The 14,624-nt window shown below is 37.9% G+C and overlaps 1 protein-coding gene across 2 annotated transcripts in view; it reads left to right on the forward strand.

The window, feature by feature from the left end:
- The window catches only part of LOC124545200, a 100,574-nt gene that overhangs the window by 22,193 nt on the left and 63,757 nt on the right, over nt 1–14,624 (forward strand). The window contains exons 2-4 of one of the 2 annotated variants that reach the window (XM_047124066.1): nt 10,406–10,519; nt 10,795–10,892; nt 10,979–13,752. In XM_047124066.1, the coding sequence (XP_046980022.1) occupies nt 10,411–10,519; nt 10,795–10,892; nt 10,979–13,752 (2,981 nt within the window). In that variant the 5' untranslated portion in view covers nt 10,406–10,410. Of the gene's footprint in view, nt 1–10,379; nt 10,520–10,794; nt 10,893–10,978; nt 13,753–14,624 lie in introns of those variants that run through there. The other variant, XM_047124065.1, reaches the window with a different exon arrangement.

The raw sequence follows: 14,624 nt of genomic DNA on the forward strand, positions 1-14,624 counted from the left end.
GGAACATATTTGAACACAATAGGCCAATCAAAGCTAAGCCAGTCATTCAGAATTCTTCTGAAAAATATGTGTCCGAATAAGTGAAATCCAGTGCCTCTACCACAAACAGAATCAGAAACAGCTATTACTGTAGACTACTTTTTATAAGGTAACAATTCTGCATGAGTAAAAGCAGCAGCACCAGTAGCAGTTGCAACACGAGCAGTATCAGTAACACTATCAACAACATTAGCAGTAACAACATCAACATCAGTAGGAGGAACAGTACCTTCATGATTACTATCAACAAAAACAGTACTAGCATCAGACTTGCTACCGACTGCATGACAGTGTTTAGAACCATGGAAACTACTATTACTGGAACAAAAAGCCCACACATCTAAAGCGCAAGGATGTTTTATATCCAGGAACTGGGAAAAAAGTTACGCAATATACAGATAAATGATTGTGGGGGAGTGATAAATTACAAAAGAAGAAAACTTATTTGTTAGTGTAAATGAGTCATTAGAAATAACAGTAGTAAAAATAACAGCAAAGGAAAATCAGCACTTTAACATTTAAACTAATACTTCATAATTATTTATATAACAAATTACAAGTGCTAGAAGTAAAATTAGAATATGATCTACATTTTGATTTCACTTACAGGTCACAGCATTGGATGTTAAAACAGCAGATGGAAACAGTATTAACTTTTGAATGAAAGTATCTTTGAGATATTTGGTTTATTCTGCATTTTTGAGCTTAGGGTTTAAGAGGATGATAACATATTTCTTCTTTTGTAAATATATATTATGAATTTTTGTTTTTAGAATTGTTCTGTACCCTTGAGGAAGGCAATGGCAAACCACCTCTGCTAGGACTGTGCCTAGTCAGCGGTGCGGGTCTCCCACATTGTCCTCTTATGCTCCTCGGAGTTTGGGACCTCATCATCATCACCTTTGGGCAGCCCCTTACTATGCATGTATGGCACAGAAGTATATTTATTTATTTGTCTAGTTATTTTTTTTTGACCATAGGAAATCTCTCTGCGTAGAGATACTGGTGTTATAGATGTACGATAAAAGTAAACCTGCATTCTAGTACAGTTCCATAGTGTGTACTGTGTCTCCAATTGTGAATATCGCAGTCTGGCTTATGCACATGGGAGATCTATGTTGACCAACCAGCTTCACACAATCAGTTTGGCCTCTAGGTACACATGAAAAAAATGGCCTATAGCACCATGGTGCCTGAAGGAGGTGGGCAAGGGAACACGTGGAATAGAACCTGGATTAATGGAGTTGGGTGCTCTTCACTGATGACTACATGAGCTATCTGATGCCTTATGACTGTCTTTTTTCTTTAGAGTCATCAGTCTTCTGACTCATTTGATGCAGCTCAGCACGAATTCCTCTCCTGTGCCAACCTCGTCATCTCAGAGTAGTACTTGCAACCTATGTCCTCATTATTTATTATTCCAATCTCTGTCTTCCTATACAACTTTTGCCCTCCACAGCTCCCTCTACTACCTTGGAAGTCATTGCCTGATATCTTAAAGGGTGTCCTATCATCCTGTCCCGCCTCCTTGTTAGTGTTTTCCACACATCCTTTTCCTCTCTGATTCTGCACAGGACCTCCTCATTCCTTACCTTATCAGTCCACCTATTTTTCAACATTCGGCTGTGGTACCACATCTCAAATGCTTTAATTGTCTTCTGTTACAGTTTTCCCACAGTCCACGTTTCATTACCATACAATACTGTGCTCCAAACATACATTCTCAGAAATTTCTTCCTCAAATTAAGGCCTGTGTTTGATACTAGTAGACATTTCTTGGCCAGGAATGCTCTTTTTGCCACTCCCAGTCTGCTCTTGATGTCCTCTTTGCTCTGTTTGTCATTGGTTATTTGGCTGTCTAGGTAGCAGAACTTCATCTGCTCTTATAATTGCGTAGGCTTCTGCAGCCAGAGTCAGTCGACATAAAAGTTTTCTGGGTGTGGTACCATGTCATAGCGTATAAAGCTACTGCTGCTGGGGAAAAACCAATGTTTCAGCCATGGTTGCAGTGGCCTTCTTCTGAGTAGACCCAGAAGAAGGCCGCTGCAACTGTGGCGGAAACATTGGTTTTTCCCCAGCAGCAGTAGCTTTATACATTATGACTCGGTACCACACCCAGAAAACTTTTATGTCGACTTCATCTGCTCTGTGACCATCAATCCTGACGTTATGTTTCTTACTGTTCTCATTTCTGCTACTTATTACTTTTCTGCTACTTATTACTTTCATCTTCCTTCAATTTATTTTCAGTCCACATTCTGTACTCATTAGACTGTTCACTCCATTCAGCAGATCATGTAATTCTTCTCCACTTTCACTCAGGATAGCAATGTCATCAGCATATTGTATCATTGATATCCTTTCACTTTGAATTATAATTCCACTCCTGAACCTTTCTTTTATTTCCATCATTGCTTCTTTGATGTACAGGTCGAACAGTAGCAGCAAAAGACTATGTCCCTGTCATACACCCTTTTTAATCCAAGCAATTCTTTCTTGGTTGTCCACCCTTATTTATTCCCTCTTGGCTCTTGTACATATTGTATATTACCTGTCTCTCCCTGTAGCTTACCCCTATTTTTCTCAGAATTTCGAACATCTTGCACCATTTGACATTGTTGAACGCTTTTTTCAGGTTGACAAATCCTATGAACCAGTCTTGATTTTTCTCCAGTCTTGCTTCCATTATCAACTGCAACGTCAGTAACCTTTCCTAAAGCCAAAGTGATCATCATCTGACACATCCTCACTTTTCTTTTGTATTCTTCTGTATATTACTCTTGTCAGCAACTAGGATGCGTAAGCTGTTAAGCTGATTGTGTGTTAATTCTTGCACTTGTCAGCTCTTGCAGTCTTTGGAACTGTGTGGATGATGTTTTTCTGAAAGTCAGATGGTATGTCGCCAGACTCATACATTCTACACACTAACATTAATAGTCGTTTTGTTGCCACCTCCCCAATGACTTTAGAAATGCTGATACAGTTTTATCTATCTCTTCTGCCTTATTTGATCTTAGCCCTCCAAAGCTCTCTTGGATTCTTATTCTAATACTGGATCCCCTGTATATTCTAAATCGGCTGCTGTTTCTTCTTCTATCACATCAGACAAATCTTTCCACCTGTCCACTCTCACCTCTGCATTTAACAGTGGAACTCCCATGGCACTCCTAATGTCACCACTTTTGCTTTTAATTTCACCGAAGGTTGTTTTGACTTTCCTGTATGCTAAGTCAGTCCTTCCGACAGCCATTTCTTTTTTTATTTCTTCACATGTTTCAGGCAGCTATTTCATCTTAGCTTCTCTGCACTTCCCATTTATTTCATTCCTCAGTGACTTGTATTTCCGTATTCCTTTATTTTCCCTGAACATTTTTGTACTTCCTTCTTTCATCGATCAACTGCAGTATTTTTTCTGTTATCCATGGTTTCTTTGCAGTTACCTTCTTTGTACCTATGGTTTCCTTTCCAACTTCTGTGATTGCTCTTTTTAGAGAATTCCATTTCTCTTCAACTGTACTGCCTTTTGAACTATTCCTTATTGTTGTATCTGTAGCATTAGAGAACTTCAAGCATATCTCATCATTCATTAATACTTCCGTATCCCACTTAGTTGTATGCTGATTCTTTCTGACTAATCTCTTAAACTCCAGTCTACTCTTCATCACTGCTACATTGTGACCTGAGTCTATATCTGCTCCTGGGTATGCTTTACAATCCAGTACCTGATTTCAGAATCTCTGTCTAACCATGATGTAATCTAACTGAAATCTGCCCATATCACCCAGCCTTTTCCAGGTATATCTCCATCTCTTGTGTTTCTTGAACAGAGTATTCACTATTACTAGTTGACATTTATTACAGAAGTCAATTAGTCTCCCTCCTCTCTCATTCCTTGACCCAAGCCCATATTCTCCTATAACCTTGTCTTCTACTCCTTCCCTTACAACTGCATTCCACTCCCCCATGACTATTAGATTCAACTCCCTTCACATACTGTACTACCCTATGAATACCCCGATACACTTTCTCTCTCTCTTCATCTTCAGCTTACGACATCAGCATATGTAGCTGAACTATCATTGTCGGTGTTGGTTTGCTGTGGATTCTGATAAGGACAACCCTATCACTGAACTGTTCACAGTAACACACTCTCTGCCATACCTTCCTATTCATAACCAATGCTACGCCCGTTATATCATTTTCTGCTGCTGTTGATGTTACCCTATTTATATCTGACCAGAAATCGTTGTCTTCTCTCCATTTCACTTCACTGCTCTACTGTATCTAGATTGAGCCTTTGCATTTCCCTTTTCAGATTTTCTAGCTCCCCTACCATGTTCAAACTTCTGACATTCCACATCCCATTCATAGAACTTTATCCTTTCATTGGCTATTCAATCTTTTCCTTGTGGTCACCACCCCTTTGGCAGTCCCCTCCCAGAGATCCAAACGAAGGACTATTTCGGATTCTTTTGTCAAAGGAGAGATCATCATGACACTTTTTCAATTACAGGTCACATGTCCTGTGGATACACATTATGTGTCTATAATGCAGTGGTTTCCATTGCCTTCTGCAGCCTCATGCTGTTGATCATTGCTGATTCTTCCGCATTTACAGGCAGTTTCCCACCCCCAAGGATGTGAGGATGCGCTGAACCTCTGTCCGCTTCTCCGCCCTCTTTGACAAGGCCATTGGCAGAATGATGGTGACTTCTAGTGCCAGAAGTCTTCGTGACTAAATAAGGACCCTTACTGGCATCTTAAAATTTGGGCTTAGTGGGACTGGAGAACAAATAATTTTATCAGAGCATGTTTCAGTCCATGGACGTATAGGTTGCACTTCCACTGAACCACTCTGTTAGGCTCTGCCTTCAGTGTATGACATGAAAGCATACAGAAAGTCTTCTTGGTGCTGGTTCACACACCTAATAATTTCTGTGTAAGACCTCATCTGAACCCTAACTTGACTTGGCTCATCCGAACTCAACTGATGTCATGCTGACACATGCAAGCAGCTTGAGATGCAGGTATGAGATGCAGGAATATAACTTCACTCCACAAAGATGGTAGCATCTGAAATTCATTGCCCAGAAATTACAACCAATTAAGAAAATGCTTATCTTCCCAGGATTTGAAGGGAATATCTTCTGATCCATAGTCAGGCACATGATTCACATAGCAAGGCTGCTGTGAGCTGTACACATCACATTATAACAGGACAAATTCTCCATGTCCTGTACTTGCGTGTGAGTTTTTCGGTTAACTTATTCATATAACTAAGCATTTAGCTCATGTTCTGCAAGAGTGCTGGTACCCATGCCACTGATTGACCTGAAGTCAGTATCATCATCAAGTATCAACATCCATATGCTGGCGTCAAAACAGTTTATTAGCCATTTAGATGCCTAAGAAACTCACTATGGTGGCAGTTTTTTTCTTTTTTTTATCTTTTTGAAATTAAATATTGAAATTATGGAATTTAATTACCACCATATTTTTTAGCTAGGCTTCTCTACCAGGATTGTCTGTTGGCAAGTATGATTTTGGGACATGATTTATGCCTAAAAGCTATTGGACTTCATTTTGCTAAAAGTGAAATTTTAGATGCAGGTTCTATTTTGAAAGCAAACCAATCGTATTCGAGTGATTGGTGCCATTAATATGCAATCATTCACCAACAGACATCCCCACACAAAGTAAGCCACATTTACTTTTCAAATTCATGAAAAAAAGCTGAGGAAAAAAGGTATGATTATTCTTAATTACAAACACAATGAAATTAAATAATAATAATTTTTATTATCATGCAAATGAGCACAAATAACAGAATCTCTACTTAACTGTGACCTTACCGGACAATGGTTGATCGAGAAGAGAGAGAACAAAAAGTTGCCAGGCCAGTTCATTTAAACTTACATAGATACTGTAATTTACAGAGAGGTTTTATTGTAATTACAGTGTCTACTAAGCAGCAATAAAATCGTCTCAGCTCTACTGCGTGAAGACACACAGTCACAAAATCTGCTAACACTTGGGGAACATTACATCACGTACAGGGCCACATTTAGTGTGTGCAAAAATCAGTTTCAGCTAAACAGCGATGTACATAATCACAATCCAAGACACAAAAATAATTTTCATGTAGACTTTCCTCCTTGTCTATGGTTCAGAGTGGAGTTACGTTGTCTGGTACAAAGACATTCATTAAGCTTCCATCTCACACAAAGCAACAAACTGAAAATCCCAACTGGTTCAATAGAAAATTATAAATGTAATTCATTGGTTGCTCTTCCTATAAATTATTTGAGTATCTGACTTCAAAAGATTAAAATGTTCTGTTAGTTACTTGGCAAGTTGCAGTATTATCTGTGAAGCTGAATGACGAGTAGTAATGTACTGTAGCAAGGACATTGTATTTGCAGATGTAGGTAACTGTTTTCCGAAAAACATACTAATGTAATCAAGTAAATAGTAGAAACTTTCTGGCAGATTAAAAACTGAATGCTGGATTGGGATTAGAGCATGCAACCTTCATCTTTCATGAGCAAGTGTTCTGCCAGCTGAGCTACCTGAGTGCTACTCACAACCCACGCTCACAGCTTTACTTCTGCCAGTACCTCATCATAAAAATTCATTTCGGAAACATTACCCAGGCTGTGGCTAAGCCACGTCTCCATCTTTCTTCCAGGAGTGTTAGTTCCGCAAATCTTGAAGGAGAACTTCTGTGAGGTCTGGAAGGTAGGCAATGAGATATTGGCAGAATAAAGCTGTGAAGATGGTTCATGAGTTGTTCTTTGGTAGTTCAGTCAGTAGAACACTTGCCCATGAAAGGCAAAGATCCTGGGTTTGAGTCCTGGTCTGGCACACAGTTTTAATCTGCCAGGAAGTTTCACATCAGTGCACATCCCACTGCAGAGTGATAATTCATTCTGGAAATAAATAGTAAGCTACCAATAGGGAATAAACAGAAGTTATGTAGTATAGCTGAGGGCAGCAGATTTTTTTAGAGTAGCAGCTTTCTTTGTAATTTATTTTATTACATTTAGATGGCATAAGCATTTAACAATATAGTGATAGTTTATTATTATTACAATATATGGATTTAGTTTCTACAGTTTCCTTATATCTTGTTCCACATCCCTGAAGGTTCTCCTTCTTAATTGGCTCTAGGGAACACAATTAACTAATTAATTAATGAGATGTGCTCACTGATCTCTACTTCTGATAACTGTAAATAATTTTTATTTGTCTGGAATTGTATGACATAAGTCTTTGTAAGATTAAGGGTTAAGTGTTTCACGTGAACCATTTGCAAGCCTGTTCCAATGTCTTCTGTAAATGAAAGGGTCTCTGGAAGAGCTAACACATAAGACTATGTTTTATATTATTGCATGTCATATATTTCATTAAATTCAATGACAGGTACATAAATAGAATAAGACAATTCAAATTATATAGTAGACAGCATAATCTGATGGTACATGTCAAACTACTTGTTACCATAATGTGGTGCGTCTGAAAAAATAAGAGGTACAGAGACCAGACTAACCCTTACTAAAACGAGAGCCATCATTTACTTCTGCCGACTCCTTCAAATCATTTATGTATGGCAAGAACATGAGTGGATGAAGTGCTGAACCATGTTACCTCACCCTGACTTTAGTTTTATCCCTTTGGTATCATCATCATCATACATTTTAACTGTAAACTCATTTACACATGCCTATAGCATTTAGGTGTAAAATAGCCACTTCCTTCTTTTCTGAAAAAAACGGCCTTTTTTGTTTAAAAAGTAACTAATTGGTAATGACGTAGTGATAAATCTTTATTTTGTGATTTCATTAGCAAATTTTCAGTGCAGACTGTCCATAAGCTGTTCATTATGCGCATATTGGTCTAGTCCCTATGTACCATTTGTTCAAAATAGTTGGCTTGGCCTGCACATTTTTCTGTTCCTTTAACAATACTACAAATAATGTAACTAAATGTTTTTAGCCACTTATGATTTAATCCATAGTTTGATAATCTGGTCCATTAAATGTTTTCACATTTATTGCATGCACTGTATGAAGCTTTTGTAAAGTTTGCCGCACTACTTATTAGTAACATTTGTTGCCTCACTTGCACATTAAGTCTGGCTCTAGGTTAACTGATCAGAACATGGAGAACTGTTACACATATATACTTTTACTGGTATTATTGACTCCAGCATAAAGTTTTTCCAGTAATCTGAAACTTGCTTGTTACCCTATCTTACACCCTTAATTTCTCAGGTTTTCAAATCTCATCCAGTGCAGGCACCAACAATCATTTTTTCCTCCTCATCCCATCCAGTAAGTCTCCCTTCTGAGTGACTTATTCCCACTTCTCCCTATTTCTTAAACTTCACCAGTCTTTAACCTTCATCACTCCTCCTTTTCCTTCAATCATTTTGTCAGAAGAAGGAGCCACTGGCCCCAAAAGCTTGTGAATTTCTATATCTGTTATATGTGTTTTCTCCTGCTGCACTCTGGGGAACAGATTTTTTTAAATCTATCTATATTATATTTTCAAACTCTGTACCTCTTGTACTACAGGGTGGCACAGGGGAACGGGAAATTTTGAACGTTACAGTTGGCAGCACTGTAGCGCTGGCAGATGTTTGAAACTTTGCACAATTGATGTGAACGCATTGCCATTTAGTAATCATGGAGAATTGGACTGGTGCAGAATGTGCAGTAGCTGTGAGAGCGTTTTACAAAAATGGTGATAGTGCGACTGCCGCGCAGAGAACATTTTGACAGCATTACCAGCTTGGACGTCATGGACGTGTCCCATCTGCACATGCAATTACAACGTGGGTGCATAATTTTGAAGAAACAGGATCTGCCTTGAAAAAGAAACCTCCAGGTGGCATTCCAACGGTACATACCTCAGAGAACATTGCAGCTGCTAGAGCTGCAATCGAGAGAAGTCCTTGCCGCTCCATTCGACAGCATGCATCTTCGCTAGGGATTCAGTGATGAAGCTTACAAAGAATACTGCACAAATTAGACTTCCATCCCTATAAGTTGCAGATTGTGCAACACTTACATGAACAAGACCCAGCTTCACATATGGAGTTTAGTAGCCAGAGATTGGCTAAAATCAACGAGGACGCGAATTTCCTTGGTAACTTATGGATATCAGATGAAGCCCATTTCCACCTGAATGGATTCGTGAACAAACAGAATTTTTGTTACTGGTCACAAGACAATCCTTGTGAGTTTCACCAACGACCACTACATAGTGCCAAAGTCACAATATGGTGTGCTGTATCATGTCATGGTGTTATTGGCCTTTATTTTTTTGAATGTGAGGATGGTAGTGCAGTGACAGTAACATCTGCTCGATATGTTGAAATGCTTCAAACATTCTTTACACCGAGACTGTACAAGCTTAATCTTAATGTCGAAAACATGTGGTTTCAGCAGGACGGAGCCACGTCACACACTGCTCAACAATCGATGGCAGCAGTTTGTCAATTGTTTGGAAGACGCATTATTTCACGTAACTGTGACATTGCATGGCCTGCGAGATCCCCTGATAGCATGTGCGACTTCTTCCTGTGGGGATACCTTAAAGGCAAGGTGTACCGTACACGTCCTGCAACAATCCACAAACTGAAGGAGAACATTGAAAACAAAATCACTGCCATTCCCCAAGATTTGCTACACCACACATTCCAGAGTTTTCATAACAGGCTGTTAGAGTGTGAACGCCAAATGGGAGCACATCTTTCCGATGTCATCTTTAAAAAGTAAAGAGACACTTTTGGACATTTTGATTGTAAAGACATACTGAATAATGGCATACTGAATACATTCACTTTCGTTAATAAATTACTAGTTTTATGAATTTATTCATGGAAATGACATTATTTCGAAATTTCCCGTTTCCCTGCGCCACCCTGTACAAACACGTTGTGGACCAGTTAGTGTTACAATTATGATTTTTGTGCTAGTGAATGCTACATTTGCAGTTCCATATTTTTTACTCCCAATTTCGATGGTTTTTACATGCTTTTCTCCTTCACATTCACCTTCCAGTTTCTTGATTCTGCCAATAACTATTTTATTCTTTTACTTGACACTGTAGACAACTTCTTGCAGTGATTTAATAATTTCAACACGCTTGCTTTGAGCTACACACACATTTCACATTTATGGCTACACCTCGTGGTTTTTTCCAGTTCTTTAGCCCCTCCCTGACATACAGAACATGTTATTACTTTTATTTTTAATCATATCTGAATATATCTGGGAACTCAAATTTTTCAAGTGTTTACATGTTGTAACATTTTCATTTGATTATTTTGTTAATGTTCTGATTATGTATGTGTTTACAGACCCAATGTATAGTTACCCACTACCAAAAGATGATTCTCAGAAAGTTTCTTGTCATGGCGATAACATTGACCATGGAAGTCAGATAGTGAGTCAGCAACAAAATGAAACAAAAAGCAAGTATTAGAACTATTATTTGAGACATATCTGATATGCCTTCATGTGACTGCTTATCACTAAGTGTGACTTTATTTTTATTTTGTCTGTTTCTCATTTGTTTAATTGTAATAGGACATGTTTTATCATTTTAATTTTCCATGGCTGACTGATACTAACAGTTTCATGTGTTTCCTAACAACCATTTTACATTAACTTGTTTCATATATTTACTAATTCTCATTATGGTCATATTTGGCTCTGTATTCTAGTTCCAGTGTTTTTCTTTTGCCAGAAATTGAAAGTTATGAAACTGACTATGACAGAATTAAACAAACACTAAACTGTATCAAAATGCTGTACCATAGTTCTGGCGGTAATAGTTTAAGTAAGGTATGGTTCATGAAAATAGCAATATATTTACTGTGATTCTTTGAAATAGTAATGAATGCTTCCTAATACAGTTATTTATTGTGCAGATGATAAAGAAAGCCCCAAATGCAAAATCAAGAAAGAGTTCAAACAGAAATAAAAGACCAAATGATCCTTCAGAGGATAAGCAGCCTCACTTAAAAAGTGCATCTGAAGGACTGATTGCAGAAGAATTGGACACCCATAAAGAAGGAAGACAATATCAAGAGACTAATGATAAACAGATACCTGTAGCATTAAGCAAGTCTGAAGAAATTGGCAGTGAGTCAAAAATGTTCAATAATGCAGAATGCAATACTGATGCCCCATTAGAAGTAACTCATATCCAAAAAAGAAAGGACATCAAAAGCCTATACCACGATCTGCAACCAAATCCAGAAAAAGAAAGCACAAATGATCCCATGAATGACATTCAGGCAGAAACACAGAAAAGTGGTCATGCAATTGAAAAGAATTACTTAATGACAAAGTCAGAAGTGGCACCTATGGACACTACTGACTCATACAAAGAAGAAAGGCAAGTTCATAAAAATAAAAATAGAAAAACTTCTAAAACTTTCACGATGACATCTGAAAATAGTTCTGAGCCTATTACAGAACTGACAAAAATTCCAAATTTAGCTCAGTCTGAAGCTTCATCAGAAAGACTTGAGCTTCATGGGCCAAAAAATAATAAATTTTCAAACAATCTTTCACAACTTTATGCAGAGAAAAGAATTACATCTGATACACTTACCAGTTTATTAGCGGACATACACAACAATGTGCATAAGGATTCTAAACTTAATGTTTCAATAGAAGAAAGTCGCAGGAAATTTCGATCAAGAAAGATCAGAGATCGTCACCAAATGAGATATGAAAATGTTGAGAGATATATAGCGTCTATGGTGTCAGAAGAAAATACTCCAGAACGAGAAACAGATGACATTCTCCTTAACAAGCAGAGTTTGCCAGAAGAGGCTTATGATAGAGGTGAGGAAGAATCAAGCAATTTTTTAGAAAACAATGTTTTTGATAATCCACATGATTTTGTATGTGGCCCAGATCATCCTAGAAATCTTGAAGAACAGTATTTAAGTAAAAAAAGTAGAAAGCAGAAAATGACAAAATCTCACAATGCTCATTCCGTTGGTTCTGCTGACACATTGCAAACTGCCACACCGAAGAAAAAGAATAAACATAAAAAGAATGAGAAAAAAAGAAACAATGCAGGACATTGCACTTTACCTGTGAAGCAAAAAGGCAAGATAAATGAAGATGTTTTATCAGTCACAACAAAACCTAAAAAGAAAAAAGTTAATAAATTGAAAATCACAGATTCAAGAAATACCATAGGTTTTAAACCAGAATCTGGGGGAGACAGAGACAGATTTAGTCCTACAGAGTCTTTCTCAACAACACAAGTACCATGCAAGTTATGGCCAACAGACAATGTAGTTGAGCTGTACCATAACGCAGCAGCTAAGCCCGGAGCAACCAAATCAAATGTGGGTGGCCATCAGAAACCAGAAAGAGATATTAAAATAGCTCTCCCAAAAAGACCTGCTAAGATGATGAATCAAAAACTGGCAAATCTTACTCAGAAAGTGAAGAAATTAAATGAATATGTCATTAATGAGGACAAATTGCAAGAGGAGATGGAAAACATAGAACTTCTGGGTAGCATCAAAAGTGACAGGACCCATACACAAGATGGTACAGAAGAAAATCAGCCAAATGCACCCACAGATAATAGTCTTTCCTTGCACGACTTCTCAGAATCTCCTGGAGAAATGATGACCGTTGAGGTCATAAAACAGAAGATTCCAGCTTCAAAGCCATTTAAAAAAGTTCTGAAGAGCTCCAAAAATTATGAGATTCAAAGACGAAAAACAAGAACAACGCCAAATGTACAACATCAAGACGCCAGTCCTGTGCCTCCAAAAGATATGAGTCTTATCACTAGCAAGAAGAAAAATTTTCAGTTGCCGACATTATCATCTCAGTCAAAACATATCTGTTCAGGTTCATTACAGAAATTTGACTTTCATACAATACCTTTTGTTGTTGGAACATCAATAACACCAAGCCATAATCTGGGCCTAAATATACAGCAGACGCTCTCAATCATGAAACTTCACCGTCCATCATCAGGACAGTCACCAATGGAGTTAGCAAATGTATTCCTGCGTGAAAAGCAGCATACCTTAGCAGGTGATCATCTTCGTCCAGTTTTATCATTGCATTCAAAACTCACTGCCTGTTCAGAGTGGCAGTCCTGTTGCCCTGCTTTAATGAGATGTTCTGACACATCAGATGAACCAACTAAAGAGAAGGCCCAAGCAGACTGTCAAGATTCACTTCCTCCTAATGAGAAATGCCTAGAAACAGGAAAACAGCCAGAAAACCCATGGTCATTGGATGAAAACTCTAATAAATCTCATGCACATTGTACTTGTTATCCTTCACCACCTTGTACAGACTTTCAGTCTCTTCTCTCTGCTTATCTTGAAGGAGGAAGTAAGTGCAGTATTTCAGAAAAGTCAAGGGTACCTTACAGTGGACTTAAATTACAGAATTTTAGATTAAGAAATCATCCAAATTTTCCAAAGATTCCTCGGATGAATAGTGTCTTAAATAACATTGGTCAGTTGTGCAATGGCAGAGAAGATGTGGATGCTATACCAACAAAGGAAAACGGTATTGTTCATGCTGCCGAAACACTGGCGAGCAGCAAACAAGAGAGAACAGACCATGCCTATTTGAGACATCTCACAGACCAGAACAAGAGCCTTAAGGATGTCTTACTTAATCTTCATTCTGATTTTGTGCGCCTTAATAAGTATGTAAAAGTCAATAATTTATTCAGCTACCAGTATTCATTAGTCAATTATATGTGTTATTTTATTTTGTGTTAAGTTAAACAGTGAAAGTTTCCTGCCTCTCTATTACTATTTATATTTACTGTCCTTTTCTTAAGCATTGTTTCATTACACAAATGCGAGGAAAAGTTGTGTGTGTGTGTGTGTGTGTGTGTGTGTGTGTGCGCGCGCGCGCGCGTGCGTGCACGCGCGTGAGTGCATGCAAGTGTGTGCATGTGTGCACACATGCATGAAATCATGCAGGGGTGTAAAATAAGGAAGGGGTTATGACTGCTACCCTGATATCTGCTGAGACTTTGCTCAGCTCCAGTCATTTCCCAGGTCATAAAGATTCCAGTCTTAATGAAGATACCATATTCTGAAAGAGATAAAACACAGCAGAAAGTGTGCAAAGGCTTCAAAACAACCTTAAAACACTACTAACTGATATATCAAATGAACTTGAATCTTTGTTTACAATTCTGAAAGAAATTTACACTTGACGTATTTGAAGAAAAAATTGTACTATAGTTAAAGTCTGCCAAAAACTGTGTGGATCTTTTGCTTCATGACAGCAGTTTAAGACCTACAGCTCTAATCATTGGCTGTCAACTGTCAGTTCACAGTAAGTGTAGAAAGTAGTTGTGAGCCACGTATATGTGTTGTTAGATAATGAGATCAGGAAAGTCTTTCATTCAGTTGATTACATAAACTAGTTTTCCAAGAACACTTTGCTGCTGCCATGATGAAACAACCATTGAATCATTATAAATACTATTATTTCTGGATAGGCTTCCATATCACCAACAAAATCCAGATAATATTAAAGTTAATCTGAATTGTTTTTGTTGGT

The sequence above is a fragment of the Schistocerca americana genome, chromosome 8, assembly GCF_021461395.2.
Source record: "Schistocerca americana isolate TAMUIC-IGC-003095 chromosome 8, iqSchAmer2.1, whole genome shotgun sequence".
Taxonomy (NCBI): domain Eukaryota; kingdom Metazoa; phylum Arthropoda; class Insecta; order Orthoptera; family Acrididae; genus Schistocerca; species Schistocerca americana.